Source organism: Dromiciops gliroides, chromosome 5, assembly GCF_019393635.1.
Source record: "Dromiciops gliroides isolate mDroGli1 chromosome 5, mDroGli1.pri, whole genome shotgun sequence".
NCBI classification, from domain to species: domain Eukaryota; kingdom Metazoa; phylum Chordata; class Mammalia; order Microbiotheria; family Microbiotheriidae; genus Dromiciops; species Dromiciops gliroides.
In genome coordinates, this window is record NC_057865.1 from 72682956 (window position 1) to 72707014 (window position 24059).

The window sequence follows — 24059 nt, forward strand, 5'->3', positions numbered from 1 at the left end:
GGTCCCGAGCTCGCGAAAAACCTCCAGGGGCGGCTAAAGGCTGAGGAGAGCCCTCGAGACCGGAGGGGAGGGGGGGGGGCGGGGTAGGGCTGGGGGCGGGGCGGGCCAGCGGCCGTTGGGCGTGTTTGCGACCAATTGGCATTCCGAGCGCCGCGCGCGCTGCGGTTGGTTCCGGTTCCACTTCCCCACCCCATTCCCCGCCCCCCTCCTCAGGCCCCACCCCTTAGTCTGGCTCCCTTCTCTTCCCTCTTCCCCCGCCCCCCCCCCTCCCCCGGCCCGGCCCCGCCCTCCTCACCCTTCGGGTCAGCCCCTCCCCCGCCCCCTTCCAGCTCGTTCCATTTAATTGTTGAATTGTCAGCGCCGCCCGCCCGCTCGCGGCCGGCAGGGGGCGGGGTTAGAGCTTTGAACTTTTCCGCTGCGTGTGCCCGAGGGAGGTAAGGAGGGAGTGGGGGAGGGGAGGGCTGGGTGCGAGGAGGCGGCTCGGCTCGGCCACAGCTTCGGAGCTACATTTCGTCCCCTGGCCCCCCGGCGAAGAGGCCGTCGTCGCAGCCGAGCTGACGTGGGGGTTACGTGGAGCGGCCGCCGTCGGCGGGGTTGCTGGGCGGCGGCGGGCGCCGCTCCTGAGCGGCGGCTCCGGGTCCCCGTCTCCACCTCCTCCCGCCCGTAATCAGTGACGAGGCCCGCTACGTAAATCCCTTCGCGGCGGGTAAGTAGCGCGTCTGCCCCCCGACCTAGAGAGCCCGAAGCCGCCGACGCTGGAGCGGGAGGAGGAGGAGGAGGCGAAGGAGGAGGACTAGGAGGAGGAGCAGCGGACCCGGGGCTGCGCTGCGCTGCGCTGCGCTGTCCCGCTGGGGGGTGCAGAGCGGGAGGGAGGGAGGGAGGAGCAGGGGCAGGAGGGGGATGGGGACGGGCCGCGCTAGGGAGCCCGCCCGCTCTCCCCTCTCTCTCCGCCCGCCGCCTTTCTGCCTCCTTCCCGACCGCGCTGGAGCAGCCGGAGCCCGGCCAGCGAGGGAGGCGGGCGGCCGGGGCCAACTGCGCCTTCTCGTTCCCTTCGGGGCCCCGCTGCCGGTGCAGTGCCCCCTCCGGCTCCCCGCGGGCCAAGGCTCCTTGGACCTTCCTCCACCCGGCTTCCGCGGGCAGGGACCCAGGTGCCGCGTCGGCTCCCGAGCGCCCCGGAAGACCCGGCCTGGGCCGGCGAGCCCGGGCTCGGCGCCCGCCGTTCGCTTCTCCTTCCGGACTGACGACGGGCCCCGGGAGCGGCGACCCGGACACAACGCCCCGATCTTGGGGAGGGGGGCGGCCGCTTCCCGAGCCCCGCGGACTGGGAGCCTCGCCCTCCGGCAGCTCCTCGGGGTCTAGCGTGGACCGTGCAGCTCCGATGGATGTCATCCCTAAGCCCCGTCCCCTGGCTCTGGCTTCCCGGGAGCCCGCCGGGGACTGGCCCGGGGCCCCCCGAGCCTTCCCCGCGGGGCGGCATTTAAACTTGCCATCCAGGTAGACGTGTCGGACTTGGCGGAGCCGGAAATGGAAGTGCCCGGGCCTTGGGGCTGGGCGGGGGGCCGAGGGTGAGGTGCCCGGGGGGAGGCTGGCGGTTTTTAAACCTAGGAACGAGGGCGGCAGGTTTCAGATCTCGGCCATAGTGTCCTGGGCTGCCTCCTTTCCGAACCGAGGAGGAGACAAGGTCGGACGACAGCCCCACGACCGTGGCAAACCGTTAACTTCACCAACCCTCAGTTTCATTATCTGTGAAATGGGCACAGTGTTTGTAGTACTCACCTTACAGGGTTGTGGGGGCACTCAAATGCGATGATGTAAGTAAATCCCTTAGCAAACCAAACCTGAAAACCCCTTGAGACCTCCACTGCTATGATTCATTTAAGGTCGTTAGGTCTTAGGTTTTCCATGACCAGTTAGGTCTTCAAAACCTTTGGTATAGATGACATTCCCGTAAACTTAATGTAATCCCTCTTCAAGAGGATATGAAGAGACTGTTCAGTCTATTAATGGCTTGTAAAGGATGAATAAATTTTGCGAAAGTGATTAGTCTTTCCTGCTTGCGTGCACATTTAGAGGGCGTTTAGTGATCAATAACTAGTTGAGACGTGGCCAAGCACCACTCGAATTTTCCTGCTATTTTTCCTTGATCTCTAAATTTGAAATCTGCTTAGAAATAATTTAGTTTAGCAGAATTTAATGTCAGTCACTTCATTAATCTTAAAACACTATATATCACCAGTGACCTATATTCAGTTGCTAATGTATGCTTTACTATCTTGTAATTTACCCCTAGGCTCCATCCCAGAATTTACTTCCAACCTTATTGAGCACATTTTGTGTACCTTAAGTGCTGGTTTTGACTCATAATCACTTAGAACATTTGTTCATTTTTTTTTTCATTTTTGATCTAACAATTCTCTTCCATCGTGGTACTCAAGCATTTGAGATTTGATGCCTGCAGAAACTGGCAGGGTGGTTTTCAACCATACATCAAAGTATTTGATACCTGCAGAAACACTTCTATTACAAAACAAATTTTTTCTATTACATCCTGTAATAAAAATGCTTGAAAATGTTTGAAAAAAATGTATTATTGGTGTACTTAAAAACAAGGATTTTTTTTCCCCCAGACTGTTTTGGCCTTGAGGGGTTGTGTATTAGTATAAATGAATATTTAAAGGCAGGGTGGCTTACACAGTTACTCAGCTGGTATATTAGAAGATATTCTCAAGGGTCTGACTTTTTTAAAGTACTTTCAACGTTGTCAATTTTTGGATATTGACACCTGTACCTATAATGTGATTTCCATTGGTATTTTTTAGCTCTGTTTTGTGGTTAAGATTGTAACTACTCTGTACTTATTCACATATATATGTTTATGTGTGTATATCTATATATTGTTTAATTGTGAGAATTTCAGGAGCAATTTTTTAATTTAAAAATTAATTTTAAAATTTAAATCTGGCATTGTTACTGTGGGGCTTGTAAATTTTTGACTTGGTTATTAATGACATTAATCTATTGCCTATTCCTAGGCAATAGATTAAATCATAGTTACCTTGGTAGGGTCATTACATAAATATTAATAAAATGAATGAAAACTTGCTTAGAATTATGACCTTTCCTGGAACAGTATACAATAGGTTTTTTTTCAGGTTTTAAAACATCCTACAGTACTATCTCATACATGTCATGTGATTGACTCACAAAAGTTCTAATGGGGACTGCTGATACTATGATGGCTGTGAGACAACTCCTACAAAGAGGAAGGTGAGATTAGATTAGAAAGATTTATCTAGGGAATTTGCCAAGGTAAAATACTGTCTTGGGAGCTAGTGATTTCTTGCCATTTTGATGTCAGACCAGTTGAGAATTAGAAAAGATTGCTTTTATACAACTTTATATCTGTTTACACAGTAGAATTTGGGGGACTAATATTGAATATAAATGAAAGTTTTAATGAGGGTCTTTTTGGTCATTTTGTACTGTTTGTGGACCTTTTCATGATCTCTCACCAGGGAGAAAGATAACCAGGCAAATGATATGTTTGAGTGGTCCTCTAAGTGATATTCATTTCTGACATTTAATCTGTATGTGCCCATTTTTGAAAAATAAACTTATTTTATTAACAATATCTATAGTGAATTTTTTTTAATGTTGTTAAGCTTTCAGAATGGCATGGTTTCTGTTAGAAATTATTCTAAATATGTCCAAATCTTTCATTGTGTTTCATATGCTAATCTTTCCTTGGAGAAACTTCCAAGTTGGAAATGCCAGCGCTAAATAAGATGGGAAATTTCTTGTTCTGTTTGCTGGCATGAATTGTATAAAAGGCCATGTATTCAACACAGTTGGAAAAAACCATTATGCATCTGTGCTATATATGAGATTTTGTACTTTTGCTCTAGTTAAAAACCAACCAAAAGCTTATTGTTTCTACAGAGTGATTTAATATACACCCTGGAATACTTAAGCTGAAACAATTGCCTGCTCAAATATATTAATTATTAGTAAACAGGAATTACTTGAATAAATTAAGTACACAGAAAATTTCTCAAGCTTTATTCTAGTTAACTTCAGCTTTCCTCATCTCACTGTTTCCCAGTAAAGTTAAAATTTTTATTCTAACTAGTAGCAGTTCATCTGAACGATTATATATAAATTTTTTTTGTAACTTTCTTTTAAATACAATAAAACAATACATAAAAGAATTTTGTAATGAATCCTCTTAAAACAAACATTTATTTCCCTCTCCCAAATAAATTATTTTTCTGTGCTGCATTGGATGCTTCTTATTTCCACTTTCTTTTAATTAACAGATTTAAATGCTTATAAGAAAGAAAATAGGCAAAGGGCAGGAGTGAAGTGGGAAAAAAAAAATCCAACTAGGGAATGAATGGATGACTCCAGCCATCAAAATTACATCTGTATAAATGTTAATGTTGACTAGTTGAAAATAAAGGAATTATTTGGAATGATACTAAATCTCCCCATGTACTAATCACCCCATGTTTTAAAATATGATTTGGATTCAAAATATTAACTTCATTTAAAGGTGTATTCAGATACTTTTATTTCTTTACAAAATTGCGGTACTTAAGTGATCATTTGGAAACCCTGATTAATTTTTTTCCCCCTGATTAATCTTAAACTTGGATCTCCTCATACCCTACTGTATACCTCAACTGTTGTATTTTTCCTTATTCCAAAAGTTTACTAATCTTGTGTATGGAACTATCAGGTGACCATTATAGACATCCTGTTCAGTCTTTGTAGGTCTGGGACTGTTTTAATACTTCTGAATTCTTAGAGCCCTACTTATTAACTCCTCTCCTTCCCAGGTCCTTAAAATGACATTTGTCTGTGACTCACCTGCTTGGTTCCCATTAGTTTCTGGATTCTTTTCTTTGACTTGGTCTTTTTAGGTATTAGTGTATCTTGCGTCATAATTTGACCTGTGGAGTCTTATTTTGGCTGCAAGAACTATGTTCTCTTGCTATATATCTTGACAACCAAATAATTTGCGGTTATTTGTTTGTTTGTTTTTCTCCTAATACAGCCTCTATTCCACTTGAAGTATTTGTCATTTTCTATCTGGTGTGTTTACAATTTCAGAGGATTAACAGGAAGTTCAGACTTCGTAAAATGTTTAATGATCTCAACCTAGAGATAGACCTGGTAGTGCCTCAAATTATATATATTTATCTTTTGGCAGAGGAAAGAGAAAGTGGAACTTTTCAACACTTTATCTTTTAGAAGTATAAAGTTATAATCATTTTCTCCAGTAAAAGAGGCAGGCATATTTTGCCATCAGGGAGGAGGGAGAAGGAGATAACTAATGAAAACAGCCTATTTCTATACCAGTGATAGTCATTCCAGGAAGAGGTAAAAGTCAACAATTTGATCTTATGATGACTTTATATTGACTTGTAATCATACAATACCTGAAAGGCACCAAGGTAAGAGTGATAAACAAAGAATACGTGAATGGAAGCCCAGACTAAGTTTGTGAAAATTAGTCACTGTGGTTGCATAGTAAAATCACATATCTCTTAAGCCCTTTTCTCATTCGATCTTTAACTTTTCAAGGGAAGAAGTCCAGAATTTCAAAACTGTCAATACAATGTTTAGGTAGATTTTCAGATTGCTTGTTTTCGTTTAATTGCCCAAGAATCCTCAGGTCAACACAGTCACCAGCTAATACTCGGAGTAGATTTCAGGTAAAACCAAAATGAATCTGTTAGCTCTCCATCAGATTAATCTGAGGTTGCCTCCAAGTGATTGAATATGAGCATTTGAGGCTCTCAACTATGTCATAGTGTAGATTTTAATCATGAACAAAGGAAGCATCATTCTGTTTTGTCTATATGAAGCATGACGTTCACTCCCCACTCCTATGCCCCCACTCTCAAGGTATTCAGTTAATTTTTTTAATCTGAAAGGCTGAGTGCTATTAGTGGGAAGATCTCAGGAATTGGACCATCTCAAGCACTTATTAGCTGTGTGACCATGGACAATTTTAATTTTTTTGAGCTTCAGTTTCCTCATCTATAAAATGAAGATAACACTTACACTGACCACCTCATTCATTTGTGAGGAAAGTGCTTTATAAGTCTTAAAACATTAGAAATGAGTGATTATCATACACAATTCTTGAGATAAATTAACACTACCTAGAATTTTTTATGGTGAAAGTAGTTTTTATGCTGTAAAGGAATTATTTCTATCCTTCAATTATATTTATTATATTATATATTAATATTTGTTATCATTTCCCTGGCCCAAAAACCTATAAGAAGAATATTCATTCTTGTTTGTCATTCTTGAAGAAGACCATGACATTGGGATGATGTCATGACTTGCACTGAATTAGATTTAAGTGAGGGTGGGCTGGGCACGGTCACCAATCTCACTCTCTACTCCAAAGCCTTGTGGCTCCAGTGGCAAGATATACATCAGGAAGACTGGAGATAGCCCCTGATGTTTAAGGCAATTGGGGTCAAGTGACTTGCCCAGGGTCACAGAGCTAGTAAGTGTCTGAGGTGAGATTTGGATTTGAGTCCTCCCGACTTCCAGGCCAGTGGTCTATCTACTGCTCCACCTAGCTGCCCCTATTTAATGGGATTAAGAACTGATTTAAAAACAGTCATTGGGAAAAATGAGAGGAGAAAATGTCATTCCCAGTGACAGGAGAAAACAAGAACTTCCTATCACTTCCTCACTTTGTTATCTTTAAGTTTTCCTCACTTACCCTTCTGACTCTTTTTTTCTCCCACCTCCTCTCCCCAAGATTATAGTGACAGAAAAATAAAATGGGAGAGGAAAAAATTCCTTCATACTGTTTCTGTCTTTTTCTGTGATTTTAATGTTGCCTGTATTGTATTGGAAGCTCTTAATGGACAAGCAAAAGTCATTAAAAATACATGTATTCCATATTTTTCTAAAGGGACTGATACAGTGACCAAACAACAACAAAACCTTGGAGATACTTGGTAATATTCATCTGCTCCTATTGTATCATTAAACTGTGTTAAGAGCTCCAATAAATTATATTAATTCTGGATTTCCAGCTTACTCTGGTTATCAAAGTAGTCCAAAGTGTAGGTGAAAAGTTTAAATTGGGTCACATATGTAATTTGAACTTAAAATACATGCACATTCTGGTTTTTACTCCAGCCTTTTCTTCTCTAACCTCAGTCTAGTTTATCCCCAGGACCTAGTGGTGTAAATTCCTACATGTCAACTTTCTCAACTTAAAATTGTGTATTTTAATGCATTGGCATAAGAAAACAACAGCTTTGCCAAGGCTGGTTTAGGCTATTTTGATTTGGTTACATGTGATTTGTCACCTTTATGGTGTGATAATATCCCCTAACTAGTACTAAAAAACAAAACAAAACAAAACGAAAAACCCTGATCCCACCCTTCCCCCATTTATGTAATTTACTACTGTAATCTGTTAAAGGGCACAGTTAATCTTTAGATTCCCCCTCCCTGCTAGATGAATAGCATGAATTGTATAATGAATTTGGGTAGTGTAAATGGAAGAACAGTTTGCAGAATTTAGCCCCAAACTTAGTCCATTCTGGCAAAAAAAGGAAAGTTTCTGTTTTCTTACCAGAATCAGCTGGAGATTTGTAGCTGTGACAAGTCAATCATGAAAGACAATAAAAAATTAAGCTTCCTATTTCATTTTCATAATTTTTTGTGTGTGTATTAAAGGATTGTCAAAAGAAGGGGCATTTTCTTAAATGCATACCAAGCTAAAATTCTTGAGGAGGGCTTAGATTTAAGAACAGTTTCCAAGAAAATTAGGTTGAGACTTCTTAAATGGGAACATTTGAATAAAATCAAGTCTTTTCTGAACAGTGTTATTTAAGATTTGTCTTCAGCCTTGATTATTTTGTTGTTTTTTTCAATCATGTCAAATTCTTTGTGACCCTTTTTGCACGGTTTTCTTGGCAAAGACACTGGAGTAATTTGCCATTTCCTACACCCCATTGTCTTACAGGTGAGGAACTGAGGCAAACAGGGTTAAGTGACTTGCCCAGGGCCAGACTAGCTAATAAGTGTCTGTGAGACATGATTTGAACTCAGGTCTTCCTGACTGCCCGCTCAACAGATTGATCTTCCTGAATTCAAATCTGACCTCAGACACTTAGAAGCCCAGCAGTCCTGGTCAAGTCACTTAACTCCTTTTGCCTCAGTTTCCTCATCTGTAAAATGAGCTGGAGATGGAAATGGCAAATCTCTCCAGTATCTTTGTTTTTTAAAAAAACAAACAAACCCAAATAGAGTCACAAAGTCCTACACAACTAAACAACTTCCTGACTTCAGGCCTGGTGCTCTATCTTCTTTGCCGCCTAGCTGCCCTTCAGCCTTGATATGTTATCTTATCTACCATTTGTCCTTCCTCTTCCTGTGTTTTGAGTAATAGATTTTTGTAAACTTTAGCATAGTGAGTGAGCTAGGTGGCTCAGTGGATGGAGTGTCCGACTTGGAGTCTAGAAAACCTTTGAGTTCTGTTCTGCATAAGGGAGTTAACCTCTCTGGCCCTCAGTTTCCTCATCTGTAAAATGGGGGTAATAATAGCACCCACCTCACAGGGTTGTTGTGAAGATCAAATTAGATATCAAGCAAAGCATTTTGCAAACCTTAAAGTGTTAAATAAAATGCTAACGGGCCGTTTGTGTGCAAATTGGAGCTTATATTTAATTTTACATTTGATATAGCAAATGAGTAGGTCTATGTTCATTAAAATTCTGTCATTTTTCCTTTCTGTAAATTCTTTACAATTGTTTTTTTTTTTTTTTCCCCATATATTCTATGTTAGGGGGGCAGCTAGATGGCGCAGTGGATAAAGCACTGGCCCTGGAGTCAGGAGTACCTGAGTTCAAATCAGGCCTCAGACACTTGACACTGACCAGCTGTGTGACCCTGGGCAAGTCACTTAATCCCCATTGCCCCGCAAAAAAACCAAAAAAAAACCCAAAACATATATTTGATGTCAGTTAGAAACAGCTGGATATTTCTTTCAGGTAGTCTTAACAAAGTAATTTAAAAATAAAGGAAACTTCATATGGCAGGCAGCATTGTATAATGAAAAAATATCTGGATTTGGAATCAAAGGACTTGGATTCCCAGGATCAAGCCCCATTTGGGGCAAATCATCTGACCTCTCTGGTCCTCACTGTCATTATCTGCAACGAGGAGCTTGGGTTAGATTACCTTTAGGTTTTTTCTAACTCTAAGTTTATAGCCCTACATAAATCATGTCTTTTGGGCAAATGTAATTTAGGTCAAAGACAAATCATATTTCTAAAATAACATTTTAAGGTAAGTATTCTAGAAGCCATTCTGTGTTGCCTTTATTTTTTCCATGACGACACCCAAAATGTATATCCATATTTCAGGGAAAAATGGTTATGAAATGTGGTCATTTTATATTTTAAACTGGTCTTGAATGTTTGACAGTTTAGATCAGGAGTTCCCAACCTGGGATATTTTTAGATAAAAAGCTTATCAAGGGAATAGTTTTTATTTCTGAAAAATTAATCTATTTCATTTTTTATGTATACAATGATAAACTTGAAAGGCTATGAGGACTGTGGGACCAGAAAAAGGTTGGGAAACCTGGATCTTGATCCTTTGAATAGAAATATTCATCATTACACATAATGAAACTACCTAAATGTAAGACTCAAAGTAATTTGCAAATTATCAGAGAGATGATGAGTATGTTATTTTTTACTCTTTCATTTCTGGAACATTTATCTTAATGTAGCCTATACTTATTTTTTTCTTTTCAAAGAGATCTCCCTATGTGGGGTACAACCTATATTAGGGGATGGGTGGGATGGTATGGTACTTTCAAAAATGAAATATATTAGTTTTCAGAAATAACTATGTTAAAACAATGAACATAGATAAAAATGATTTTTATCTTGTAGAATTTTTTAGAGCCTTCAGAACTAAGGTTTCAGTACTGAAGAACTGAAAGGAAAGATGGTTTGTATAATCATATTGGTTTATTTTTCATGAGGATCTTTAATGATAGGCAATTCTCCAATGTAGAGAAAAGATGTCTGTTTTGTTTACTTTGAAGGATAGTATTCTATTTGGAGCATCACTTCTTTTTTTCAATAAACATCATTAAAAGACTAGAGATAATACTATCATCTGAATATCACTGTGACTGTCTCCAAAGTGGCTAAAGTAGTAGTTGTTTGATGCCTGCAATGAAGATAAAGTAGATTAAGTATTTTTTAAGTGAAAAAAATAACATGTTTCCTAATTAGGCATTGCTTAAAAGCAAATCTTTGTTTAAAGAATATTGCTTATAGGGACACCTAGGTAGCCCAGTGGATAGAACACCTGCCCTGGAGTCAGGAGGACCTGAGTTCAAATGTAACCTCAAGACACGATGGGCAAGTCACTTCATCTCAATTGCCACCCCCCAAAAAGAATATTGCTTTTATATAATTTTAATGAGAAGTTAGCTGCTGTGCCAAAGAAAATGAATTTATACACTGGTGATGAGTTGAATTTCTACTTGGATTGTTTAGGATCAGACATTGTAAAAGTTAAATAAAAGCTGAGAAAAAAGTAGAGTTTCAGAATATCTGTAATATTTCACCAAGGAAACACTTTTTTCCTCCAAGGGAGGATTTTGAGAATAACTATATTATTGTTGCCATTACAGGGGTGGGGGAGGAATTAGTCTCTCTTTTCATTGAGGTTTCTGTTATCATCCATTACCACTGTAGTTGTAGTGGCCCAAAGATAGCACTTTATATATTAATTTGACAAGTGCCAGCTCTGTTGATTGATAAGAAGCCTTTTAGTGTCTTTTCCGAAGGGCAGGGACTGTATTTGTATCTCTTGCTTGTATTTGTATACCTAGTGCTTAACACAGTATCTGGCATATAGTATACACTTAAATGTCTTTTCATTATTGATAACACAGCTATGTAAGAAAGCCCCTTGTCCTCAGGAAGCTTATAATTATTTTGGGAAGGACAAAACCATTAAATTTATCAGTATAAGAAAGCACCATTAATTGTCAAAATGAGTAGTCCAAAGGTATCTCCTTTTCTCATCCTATGATATTTAGCATCCCCACTTAGTAATAGGTGACAGTGCCATCATCAATTATTCTCACTTCGGGATGGTGTGGCATCATCATTCCTTTGCCTTGAATTATGCCAGTTTCAGTGTTGGTGAACATAAATATGTTGGTGATATGACAGCATTTTGGCAGTAAGAGAAGAGGAACTAAAACAAGGAATATGGGTTCTCGGCCATTTTCCCACTGATTTCACAGGCAAAACCAATTCTGTCCTTGAGAATTAGAATTGATAGACATTTGGCTATGTTTACATTTGCAAGTGCCAGTCTTTTTTCCTGAATTTGTTGACCTAGTCATGCATTTGTACACATAAAGATGTCCACATATAATTTTAAAAGGCATTTCCTTAGAAATTTGGGATTAATGGCATTTTGTTTTATAGTTAAATTGATTAGAACAGTCTTCCTTTTGGTTGAAGGAAGTCTTGAAACCTTCCAGAAAATGCGTTCTGTGTGTGGAGGGAGCAGTGCCAGACAGAGTGTGAGGGAGACAGATAGTATATAGATGGGTAATGGAAGTTGAGGGGGGTTTTATCCTCAGCAGGATTGGAGATTCATAGTTTTCATCAAGTACTGCTGGCTCTTGGACTAAGGTGTTCTTAATCCATGTATTGGATTTTGATAAGGGGCAACTAGTAACAGAACTGTGATGGCTATCAGTGTCACATATTTTTATGTTTCAGACAATTTTAAGCTTTATACTATAATTTTAGAAGTCCATTGACATGTTGAAAACTTTAGTGTGACACTTGAAACAGAAAATTAGATATTTAAAAAGCAGATTGAATGAATAATTGGAATTTTTATCTTGCTGCTTTTATCTCCTCTCATTTTAATTGTATGAAATTAGAATGATCTCCTTCCTGGTTTTATTTTGACAACAAAGTCTTAAATTGTTTTGATGGAAATTTTGTAATATCCCAAATTCAAAAGTATAATTTTACTGCAGGATAAATAGAAGAAGAAAGCTGGGAAGGAGCAAAGCATTGTTTACAAATGTCTTAATAATGAGCAAATGTGGCAGGAAAAAATATATTAAGACAAGTATAAGGTAGGTAAACTTATGTTTATCTGTTTTTTTAAAAAGTTAAAGTTAGAATGATAGACATTCTAATTATTTGTTCTCTTCAGCCTTAACCTATGTTAAAAATAAATATAAACTATATATTCATCCATCAGATACATTGAACTACTTTTTGTATAGCACTATACACATACACACACTGACTAGAAAGTGGAGCATGTGGCAGTTAGTCTCATTTGAGCTGAGTAGTTGGATTAGAGAGATAGAAATCATATATTAAACTTTCCTCTGCTTTCTTATAAATAGTAGCACAAACAGAATATAACCTTTCTGGATGATTCAGGGTCATTTTTACTGTAATGTTCTGTATTACAAGATGCCTTTAGGGACTATTGAAATATTGATGCATTAAATACCTCTAGCCTGCTGTGATTTTGTTGGTTTTATCTATTTTTTATAGTTTTTCTGTCTCTTTCATTCTTGTAGGTCTTACTTTTTGTGGCTGACATTGTATCTGCCTGTAGAGCAAACAGCTTTTCCTGGTTTTGAAACAAGATAATCAAGGTTTTTTGAATAATGATTGATGTAAGAGTAAATAGGCTCTGAGCCCAGGCACTGTGGGTGCCTCTAGTTAATGGACTTTCTTTCATATATCCAGTGGTCAGAGAGGGCCTTTTTCTTTTTTTCCTTTTTCTTGGTTTTCAGCTGAGTTCTGGATAGGTAAAGTTACCATATTTGAGTTCCAGATAGGTAAGATGTTAATGTATATAGGATAGTTTAATCACATAGTGATAAGAAAGGGCTTCTTGGAAAGAGGAGAGTTTTGAGCTGGCTCTTAAAGGCCAGTGCTCCTTAAAGAAAGCAGGACTACTTGAGGTAGAAGACTTGGCATGTTTGAAAGTAAAGAGGTAAGATTAACAATCTTTTTTTTTTTTTGTGAGGCAATTGGGGTTGTGACTTGCCTAGGGTCACACAGCTAGTAATTGTTAAGTGTCTGAGGTCAGATTTGAATTCAGGTCCTCCTGAATCCAGGGCCAGTGTTCTAGCCACTGCGCTACCTAGCTGCCCCAGAATTAACAATCTTAATTGCATGGTGAGAGGCAAATAGATTGGTTTGACCTAAAAGTAAAGGGACCATTTTGAGAAATAACTAAGTATGAGGCTGGAAAATGAACAGGATTAGGTATATTTGCTATATATGTAGCAGTAAACTAAGAATTTTAATTTAAAGTAATAAATAATGGCAGGGGGTTATTAAAAGTTATTATAAAAGTGATATGATCAGTGTTTTCTTTTTGAGAAATAATTGTTTTAGCAGCTATATATTTTAGCAGCTATATGTAGGGTATACTAGAAGACCAGAGTATGAGCAGATTAATAAATAGGAAGCAAATGTGATGAAGCTAGAGGAATTGGAAATCAGGTGTTGGCATAAATGGAAAAGAAATGGCTAGTCTGAGAAGCATCGTGGAGGATGATTGTTTGGGAGACTTTTTATTTCAATCAAAGTTATGAATGATCTTAAATTTTACATCTTTTTTTAGACTGTTTTGGTGAAAAACATTATTGTGGTGATAATAAGTAGGAAAGGTAGAAGACCAGTAAGATAATTTAAAATGGTCATTTAAAAATGAACTGTTACATATTTCATTTAGTGAGCATACCATTTAAAAGATCACATTTTCACTTTTTAGTTTTAAGTAGAATTATTACAGGATTACTTACTTCTTTAGATACAAATTCAGGGTGATAACCTATTTTTATTTCGATTAAACTTAAAAGGAAACAAAATATTTAAAACGATAGCTATCCTTACAAAACTTGATCAGTTTCTTAAAAATGACTAAAGCTCTCTTATATGTCTTCAGCTTCACATGAATAAAATTACATGATAAACTTATTTATCATTAACTTCATTACTAAAAAATTAAATTATCTTGTTACTATGTTATGGACATGGGCAGTTTGAATAAATGATAACTATTTTTTTTTCATACAATAGAGATGGCTTTAATTTATTTTGTAAAGTGAGAGGAGTTGGGCTACATCATGAGATCCCTTCAAGTTCTAAATATATGATTCTGTCTTTCTATGCTAGTATCAACAATTGTGATGATAACAATAGTGATATCTCACATTTATATAGTGCTTTATAATTACAAAGGACTTTTCCATCTATTATTCAATCACATAGTAGCTTATATGCTATTGAATTTCCCTAAAGAAATTGGCTACCTTTAGAAAACTTTTGATGGAAGTTTTATTATAGTTAAGGAATAAACCAACGACTTCAATCATTTGGCTATAGGTGATCATAGGAGGACAGTGTTTTTGAAAATCTGCTTTCCATGGGCAATGTCAATAGAATAAATTGCCTAGAATTTGGAGATTGAGAATATGTACTCTATTGATACAGTCTGTAGGACTAAGCATTTATCTTGATTATTTAAAAAATTCCACAGTTGAAATTATGTCAGAGTCAAACATAGATAGTGATCGTTGAGATAGATGCCTAATAGTTTTTCTTTTTCATTTTCTTTTCAGACAAATGACCATGGAAACAGTTGAATCTCAGCAGGATGGAAGTGTAACGGATTCTGTAACAGACAGTGATTCTGCTCATGTACAGACTCAGACTGGTCAAAATTCAATTCCAACCCTAGCTCAGGTAAATTAAAATAGAAGCAATAGGGACTAATAATAAAGTTGAAAATATATGGAAATAAGAGCTGTGGCTTGATACTTGTTATTTTCTTGTAGATAGCCTTTAATGTAGTATATTCTTGGATGGTAATTATTTCTAATGCATATATTGAAAGGAATATTGATATTTAACCAATTTTGTATTTTAATGGGCACATGATAACAGCAAACTATAAAACCCCCAAAGAAGAAAAAGACAGCAAGAAAAAACATAGCCCTCATAAGACACTCAAAAAGAATGGTTGGTGTACAGTTGGCATGATAATCATTAGTTATAATAAAATTGAGTTATTTGAACAGAATGCTTGCCTTTTTTTAAACTGACAGTTACTTTTATTTTTTTTGACTGTTGGTATTTGAACATAAATCTAAATCAGTGTGTATGATTATGTAGTACTTTAAAAATTATGCTGAAGGAATATTTTTTTGGAGGTTGAGGTGGATTTTTAGGGAAGGTGGGGCCAGAACTATGAGAGGTGAACTGTTGTACTACAGACGCTAAGCCTTGTGGGTGAAAATCAGTCAAGAGTTTAGTGATCTGAGCTAGAGACTGTTGCTGCACATTGAGAATAGGAACAAAGACAGTAATGAAACAGTCTCTTGTCTTTATGGAATTTGCAAATTTTGACCTGGGGAATTAACATATGCACAAATAAGTATATCTAAAATGCAGACTATCTCCCGTGTACAGGTTAAAATTATTAAGCTTTATTTCCATTTATTTATTTTGTAAGCTTTATTTTAAAATTCAGAACATAAGTACCCCCAAATTTTTCATATATAAAATAGAACACAAATAGATGTGTGTGCATAATTAAATGTTACTTTCAAAATTGGCTGTTTCCTTATGTTTTCTGTGCACTTTAAAAAATATTTTAATACCCAATTTCATTTTTTTTAAATGGCATGAACAATACTTCCCCAAATCCAAAGCCCTTCGTAATTAAAAACAGGAAAAAAACCCTCAAACCTTTGTAACAAATGAACAGTCAAACAATAAGCATAATTAAGCAAAACAACAACTGTGTCCCAAAAATGTCTATGTCCTTCTGCACCTTAAGTCTGTCACCTCCTAGGTAGGAGGCAGAGCAACAGGTATCATCCTGGTACTCTGGAGATATAGTTGTATGTTGCTTTGATGAAAATCCTTAAGTGTTATACAATGTTACCGGCCTTGTATAGATTATTCTCCTCGTTTTTCTTGCTTCACTCAGCATCAGTTTGTACCTCCTAGGATTCTTTGAAATCATCTTTTCTCATTTCTTTAGGCACAATAATATTCCCTTATATTTATATGCCACCATTTAGCCATGTCCCCCATTTCCAGTTCTTTTATTTCCCTCCTTTTTTCTTTTTAAGTACCATCCCCTACTTGAAGATTAAGAAGTTTGTTTTGCTTATGACGGTTCATTCCCAGTATTATCCTCCTTCATTATACTACCCTTCTCCCATTTCTGTTTCCTGTTGAGTTTAATTAATTTCCAAATTTTGGGTGGGTGTTCAAACTTCTGTTGTCTAGTCCAGATGGAGAGAAGGTCATTTGGTACCCATTATGCCAACCCTTTCCCCATATTTGTTATGACAAAAAGTATTTTCCAATGATCCTTCTTCCTTTCCACATTAGTGTATTCCTTCTATTCTCCCTTTCCTTTCCCCTCTTAAAAGCCTCATAACAAAACCGACCCTGATCCCTTCTTTTTTTCTTATTTAAAACCCCCTGTACTTTTTGAAGACATTAAATTTCCAAAGGGATGCATGTATATTTTTTCCTATTAGAATATCAGTCCTTCATCATTGTGTAGCCCTTTCTAATTGCTCAAACAAGCTTACCTTTCTAGTTTTCTCTTGACTCTTGTGTTTGTATTTCAAGGTTCTACTCAGCTCTGGTCTTTTCATCAGGAAATCTTGAAAGTGCTCTATTCCATTAAAGCTTTATTTTTGTCCCAATAAGACTATACTCAGCTTTTCAGGCAATTTGGTAGTAAGACAATTTTTTGTCTTTTGAAATATTGTATTCTGAGATCTCCTTTTATCTGTAGTAGAAGCTTTCAGGTCTTAAGCAATCCTGATTATGCTTTATCTAGTTAGATGCAGCCCAGTGTTCTAGCTTGTCAAGATACCTTTTGATCTTCTACTGTATACTGTGTTCACTCCAAACTTTTGTGTTATTTTCAGAGTTGATGAATAATACTATTTATGCCATCGTCCAAGTCATTGATAAAAATGTTAGGCAGTACAGGGCTCAGATCCCTGGGTTGTTCCACTGGAGACTTTTTGCTCTGTTGCTTTTGAAGTGTTGTTACTCTTTGAATCTGTCCATAAAACCAATTCTGAATCCATCAGAGTACCTTATTGTCTAGTCAGCATATATCTGTCTTCTTCACAGAGAATAGTATTAATATATATATATTTTTAAAATCTAAACAAACTATATTCACAGCACTCCCCATGTCTGCTAATTTAATAATCTTTTCAAAACAGGAAATGAGGTTAGTCTGGCTTGACCTGTTCTTGTTGGCTTGTTTGTTTGTTTGTTTGTTTTTAGTGAGGCAATTGGGGTTAAGTGACTTGCCCAGGGTCACACAGCTAGTAAGTGTTAAGTGTCTGAGGCCGGATTTGAACTCAGGTACTCCTGAATCCAGGGCCGGTGCTCTATCCACTGTGCCACCTAGCTGCTCCACTTGACCTGTTCTTGATGGAACCATTCTGGCTCTTTGGATTGAAACGTTTCCTTTTAAATGTTCAGCAACCACCTCTTAAATAATCTATGAAGATGTCCCCAGGAATCACACTCAGTGGCCTGCAGTGTGCAGACTGTTCTTTTCTCCTTTTTTTTTTTTTTGTTTGTTTTTTTGGTTTTTTGCAGGCAATGGGGGTTAAGTGACTTGCCCAGGGTCACACAGCTAGTAAGTGTCAAGTGTCTGAGGCCAGATTTGAACTCAGGTACTCCTGAATCCAGGGCTGGTGCTTTAACCACTGCGCCATCTAGCTGCCCCTGTTATTTTCTCCTTTTTGAGAATTGATGGGTATTTAATAAATGTTGATTGTTGGACTGATTGACTTAAACAAGATTTATTTTCTAGACCTAAAAATCAAAGACAGTGTGGTTGAAAAAAGTTAGTGCTGTGAGGTAGTTTTTCCTTAATGAGAAAGAATTAGAAATGTCCAGAAAAATATTTTAAGCTTTTGACTGAATCATTTATCTCATGTATAAATTATTCCAAATATAAATTAGCCGTTTTATATCTAGATTATTCATTTAATATCAAGGAAATCTCATAATTTGGGGGGTTTGTGATAAATAGGCTTTAAAAAATTATCAGTTAGAAAGCTTTTATTAAGCACATGCTCTATGCCAGGTACTGTGCTAAATAAACAAAGAAGGGAAAATACAATCACTATTCTTAAGGAGTTTATTAGTCTCTCAAAATTACATGTGGATGTTGAATGAGAACTTAGTGTTTTAAAAAAATACACAATCCATATTTACATATTTCTTAATAAACTTTTTTCTCTACTTAAATACTTTGTGATTTTAGTTCATCTGGAATAGATTTTATTAATAAGTTTCACCAAGTCTAATTGTGTCTTCAAAAAAAAAGTAGAAATAGCAGTAATACCTGAGAAAGTGGAAATTTAAGGAGAAGTCACTCAAAGACATATGAGGAAAAGTAAAGGTCAAAATGAATACATTTTAATGATTCTCACTTTATGTAATTAAAACTTTTGAATATAATAGTGATATAATATATATAAATTGCTTTCACATACATTCTCTTTCAATTATTCCAGCACAAGAAGGTAGGTATTACAGGTGGTATTATCCGTATCTTTTTGATGAGGAAATTCATTTCCCCCAAACATCACTGTTAATAGACGACCAAGTTGTGATATGAATTCAGGTGACTCCAAGTTCATGCTCTCTAAAATGCTGTTTTGATTTATAGAAGTAGATCCATTGAGAGAAGATTGTTTTTTCCAATAAATTTGTTCAGAATAAGGGGAGAAGAGAATGGAATATTAGCAGTATTCAATAAAAGAGTCAAGATAAAATTTTTTTAGGTTTGAGGAAACGAACATTTTTGTTGTTAGGAAGGATCTTGTGTAGGTTAGGAGATTGTATATGCATGAGAAAGAAAAGATGATTGCTGGAGGGAGTTTTTAGAAGAGGCAAGAGGGAAGTCACAGTACAAATAGAGGGATTAATTTGGGTTACTTGTTTCTCAGAGACCCAAGAGAGGAGGATGGCAAAATGAGTGGTTTATGAGTGTACAGGTGACATTTGAGGAATGGAAGTTCTGGGAGCTCTTGTCAGATGGCTTTAGTCTTTTCAGTGAGCTAAGAGGCTTACTATAAAGCAAAGGGGACTTGAAAGAGGAAAAAGTTTGAAATACGTGCTGTGAGAAATGAAGTAGAGAGTCAGTGAAAAAAGGATTGCTAAGTAGCAATGAAAATCTGACCCAGTTGAATGGAAACAGCAGAACATATCTGTTTCTGTCTTTTGGGGCTCTGTAAGTTTCTCTGGGTTTTACTTTGATTGTTTTAAGTGAATTTTTTCCAGATAGGGAAAACAGATAAATACTCAGAAGAACTAATATGTTATTTTGAATAAATCTTTAAAACCTATTTATGTTCGAGCAGCTAGGTGGCGCAGTGGATAAAGTACCGGCCCTGGATTCAGGAGGACCTGAATTCAAATTTAGCCTCAGACACTTGACTCTTACTAGCTATGTGACCCTGGGAAGTCACTTAACCCTCATTGCCACCCCTCCCCCCTCAATTCTATTTATGTACCACAGAGTTGCGTCATGTAAAAGTAGTCATGAATAGGATGTAATAGCAAGATTCCCCTCTAGGGGAAAGATTCATTTGTGCTTTATTTGCTTTTTTCCCCTTGTAGATTTGGAAGCAATAAAATAGCATATCTATAGAACTACTACAAAAATTGGAGCCAGTAAATTGGTGCTTTTGTAAACTCATTTTAGGATATTACCTTTCCCTTGTGACAGGTTCAATAAAAATAACTCACTGTTACTCCCACTAAACTATCTTTTATCACAAGTGATTGGAGAATATAGTGTTTCTGTTTAACTGAGGGTTATGATATACATAATACATGAATTATTACTTTATGGAAAATTGAATGAGTCATATGTACTTAATAACATAGATTTTTTCCTTAATGACTCAAGAGTTAGCATTGTCTCAAATTCACCATTATGAATATTCATTATCCTACATTGCTATATATCTAGAATGGGTGTAGAAAGTTAGGTTGAATTTATATTGACTCTGGTGGCCTTTACTGGAAGTGAACCTAAAAAAGAATACCTTATTTTCGGAGTCTGTTATTTTCATTTTTAAAAATGTGCATAAAATTGCAGATTACTTTAACTTTACAATTTAGAGAAACATATTACAACAACTCCCTAGTTTATACATTTTTATGTATTCAATAAAGAACAAATGACAAGGGGGCATCTAGCTGGCGCAGTGGATAAATCACTGGCCCTGGATTCAGGAGGATCTGAGTTCAAATCCAACCTCAGACACTTGACACTTACTAGCTGTGTGACCCTGGGCAAGTCACTTAACCCCCATTGCCCTGCAAAAAAAAAAAAAATGGCATAAGCAAAAGATTATTAGGTGTTTAGTTAGAGTTTGAATAGTTTTTGAAATCACGATTGATAGTTTGCTTTTCTACTTTGAAGAGCCATCTGTTGATATACTTGAACAAAATTTATGCTTTGGGCAGTTGGTTTTACTAATAGAAAATTTTCAGGTCTTTTTGAGTCTAGATACTAGATTTTTTTCAGATATATATCCTGAGATTCTCTCCCTTCTCCCCCCTTATTTGTTTCTTTTCATCAGATCTGTGGATTTTCTTATCCATACCGAATCTAAAATAATGTTTGAATGTATGAAGTAGAGACATAAAGACATGAATATTTAAGAAGATCATGCACTGGACCTAGACTAGCTCTTTGTTTTGACAAATAATAGTCATTATAGAGCACTGGGTACACAGTTTAAAATGTTATATTACAGTGCTGCCAGTTAACTTTGGTCACTTAGCTGTTTTTTCCTTGGAGCATTTTTGTTTCCACTTTGACCTCTTCTTAGAATTTGTTTATTACTTTAAAAAAAAATCTGGTATTAAAAAAAGAGCCTTGAGGTTTGCTCACATAAAGTTAATAAGAGCTCTTTTGTTCCAACTTGTATCTCAAAATGGCTTTTTTACATAGAACTCAAAGTTTCAAACCTGAACCCTATCAAATTTTGCTTGAAAATTAATGTGAAGGGGCAGCTAGGTGGCACAGTGGATAAGGCACTGGCCCAAGATTCAGTAGGACCTAAGTTCAAATGCAGCCTTAGACACTTGACACTTACTAGCTTTGTGACCCTGGGCAAATCACTTAAACCCTTATTGCCCTGCAAAATAAATAAATGAATGAATAAATGAATGAATAAATAAATAAGCAAATAAATGAGCAACTAAATAAATGAGCAACTAACTAAATAAATAATTGAGTTAAATTAAAAGAAAAGAAAATTAATGTGAAGATACTCCTCCTACTTGTGCAGATTGGAACATCTTCATGCCTTTGTGCTCCTTCAAAGAGAATACATGCAACATATTAGAAGAAGCCTTATACCCTTTGTTTTTGTTTTGTTTTTTTTTTGTGGGGCAATGAGGGTTAAGTGACTTGTCCAGGGTCACACAGCTAGTAAATGTCAAGTGTCTGGGGTCAAATTTGAACTCAGGTCCTCCTGAATCCAGGGCTGGTGCTATATCCACTGTGCCACCTAGCTGCACCCTACCCTTTGTTTTAATAGCTTGCTTGTACCAGTACATTACTCAAAGTGCTTGCTTTCCTTTACTCTTGTTATATGACTGCTCTGTCTTCTTTTCCATTCTTCCATAGCTTTGATTTCTTTTAGGCCATTTCTCACATATGAATTATTGTTTATAATATATAGTACCCTACTTAACACTCACCATGTATCTTTCTCTTGTCTTTTGCCTCACCTGGAATTCACCTTTTTCATAGTGGTATTCTATGATTTGTAGCATATTACCATGGAAATACTGATATTAGAGGTGAGGTCTTTATGCTACTAGCCATTTATGAGCATCGAAAGCATTGGTTAGCTTTCCAAATATGATATACTGTGATTTTTTTTGCCTATTCAGTTCTGGGTTCATATATGATATGGACTATCATATCTAGCTATGTTCCATCAGTTGGGCAGCATAGATTTTTCAGCGACTTGTTTTCCCATTGTGGATGAACTAAGATTTTGAATTTCTATTTTTCTTAGGAAATTTTCAAATGTTCTAGGATTTGATGTCATTAGCGTAATGCCATCTCTGCATAAGAGCATTTGGAGAAACTGGCCATCTGCTTTTCTTTTGCTTGAACTTTGCTCAATATCCTTTATTACTCTAGCTAACATTGTAGATGGACTTGTCTTGCTTTTTTTATACCTTTCTTCATGCTCATATTAAGCAGACCATTGAATGAAGGGCTTACTTTTTAGCCTTATTACACGTTACTTCCATCCACACTGTAGTCCAACCAAACTGGCCTTCTTACTATTTATACTAGAAAACATTCCTTCCTCACTAACTTAGTCTCTTAGAATCCCTTATTTCCCTTAGAACTCTGCTTAGGTGACACCTTCTCCATGAAACCTTTTCTGATTACAACTCTCTTTCCACAAAGTTGTTAGTGCCTTCTCTCATCCAGTTACCTCGTACAACCTATGTATGAAGGCAAGGACTGCTTTTTTGTCTTTGTATCTTCAGCATCAAGCATAGCATCTGACATATAGTGGGGGCTTCATAGAAAAGTTTTGTCGATGGGTTGCATTTCATAGAATCTTCAGAATCGTAGAGTTGGGAGGGACTTCAAAGGCCATCTGTCCTTAGCTGTATCAGATCCAAATCCCTTTCACGGTGTCTCTTGATCAGCCAGCATCGTTTTAGACTTCTAGTGATGGGAATGCCCCATCTTCTCTCTGAGGAGGTCATCCTATTTTTTAGATAGGTGTAATATTTGGAAATGTTCCATTACATAAAGCTTATGCAATCAGTGTTACTCAGTGCTATGTGCCAGGAAACTGTCTGCCTTTTTTCAGCTTCTGCTAATTGCTCCTTGTTCTTCCCTTTTGTATACAAGCAGAACAAGTCTAAGCTTTTTCCCATGTTAGATCCCTTGAAATATTTAGATCCAGCTAAATTCAGTAAGGGCTTTTTAAGGGCTAAGACAGTTATCATGTCTCTTTCTCCCACCATCAACAGAATTTTGTTTTCTCTATCCCTCACAGTCAGTTGTGTGACAGTAAAGATCTGATTTTCTGTGAAAGATCATCTGTTAAAGCCTGCTTGTATAATTACTACCTTAGTTTTCTTCAAGGAAACCCTCAGTTTGCATTGATTTTTCTCATCTTTATAAGAAAAGAGGCATTATGTGGCAGTAGTTGCTGACTTCTCAGGTGGCTTTTTGTGGTAAAACTGTCTCTGATCTTTTCTATTCTTTTGGAATCTTTCTCTTTTTGAAATATTTTCAAAAATAAATCCCTGAATGCCTTTAAAATGGTCGTATTTAACACTGATTTCTTGTTCATGTATTTGGATCAAGTCCAACCACTCTTGCAAAATGCCATTGACACTTCTTCAAAAGGTCTTCCAGGTCCAGCCCTTGATATGGTTCTTTTGTTGCTTCCACTTTTTTCCTGATCTGAAGAGACTACCTTGTTGATTTTACCTGCAGATGTTCTTGGGATAATCAGACATAATTCTCGAGATCATTGAATTTAGAGGTCATCTAATTCAACCGCTTCATTTAGAGATGATGAAATAAACCCTGCAAGGTGAAGGGAGCTGTCCAAGGTCATAGATAGTGAGTAGCAGCCCTGGGATTTCAGCCTTATTTTCTGACTCCAAATCCAGTCCTCTTTTTGCTGCATTGCACTTGAGGGTGACCTCTGCCGAGGCAGACATTATCTCTGTTAAGTTCTTCAAGGCAAGCATTGTAGCTAATGGTTACGTCCTATCACACCACAGTGTTCAGCTAATAATTTAGAACTTGGTTATAATTCAGGACTTCAGTAGCTCTTGAAGTCTATTTTGCTCCAGGATTAGATATACCACTTTGCTACTGGGAGCTTCTTATTTGCTCTGTAACTGAAGTTACTTTTGATT

At 37.4% G+C, this 24059-nt stretch overlaps 1 protein-coding gene across 9 annotated transcripts in view; it reads left to right on the forward strand.

Moving 5' to 3' along the window:
• The first annotated feature begins 313 nt into the window (after nucleotides 1-313).
• Nucleotides 314-24059, forward strand: part of CREM (cAMP responsive element modulator) — a 76834-nt gene continuing 53088 nt past the window's right edge. For 4 of the 9 annotated variants that reach the window (XM_043966524.1, XM_043966528.1, XM_043966529.1 and 1 more), the window contains exons 1-3: nucleotides 910-1494; nucleotides 12074-12175; nucleotides 14693-14816. In XM_043966524.1, the coding sequence (XP_043822459.1) occupies nucleotides 1379-1494; nucleotides 12074-12175; nucleotides 14693-14816 (342 nt within the window). In that variant the 5' untranslated portion in view covers nucleotides 910-1378. Of the gene's footprint in view, nucleotides 435-457; nucleotides 707-909; nucleotides 1495-12073; nucleotides 12176-14692; nucleotides 14817-24059 lie in introns of those variants that run through there. The other 5 variants (XM_043966527.1, XM_043966525.1, XM_043966531.1 and 2 more) reach the window with 5 other exon arrangements.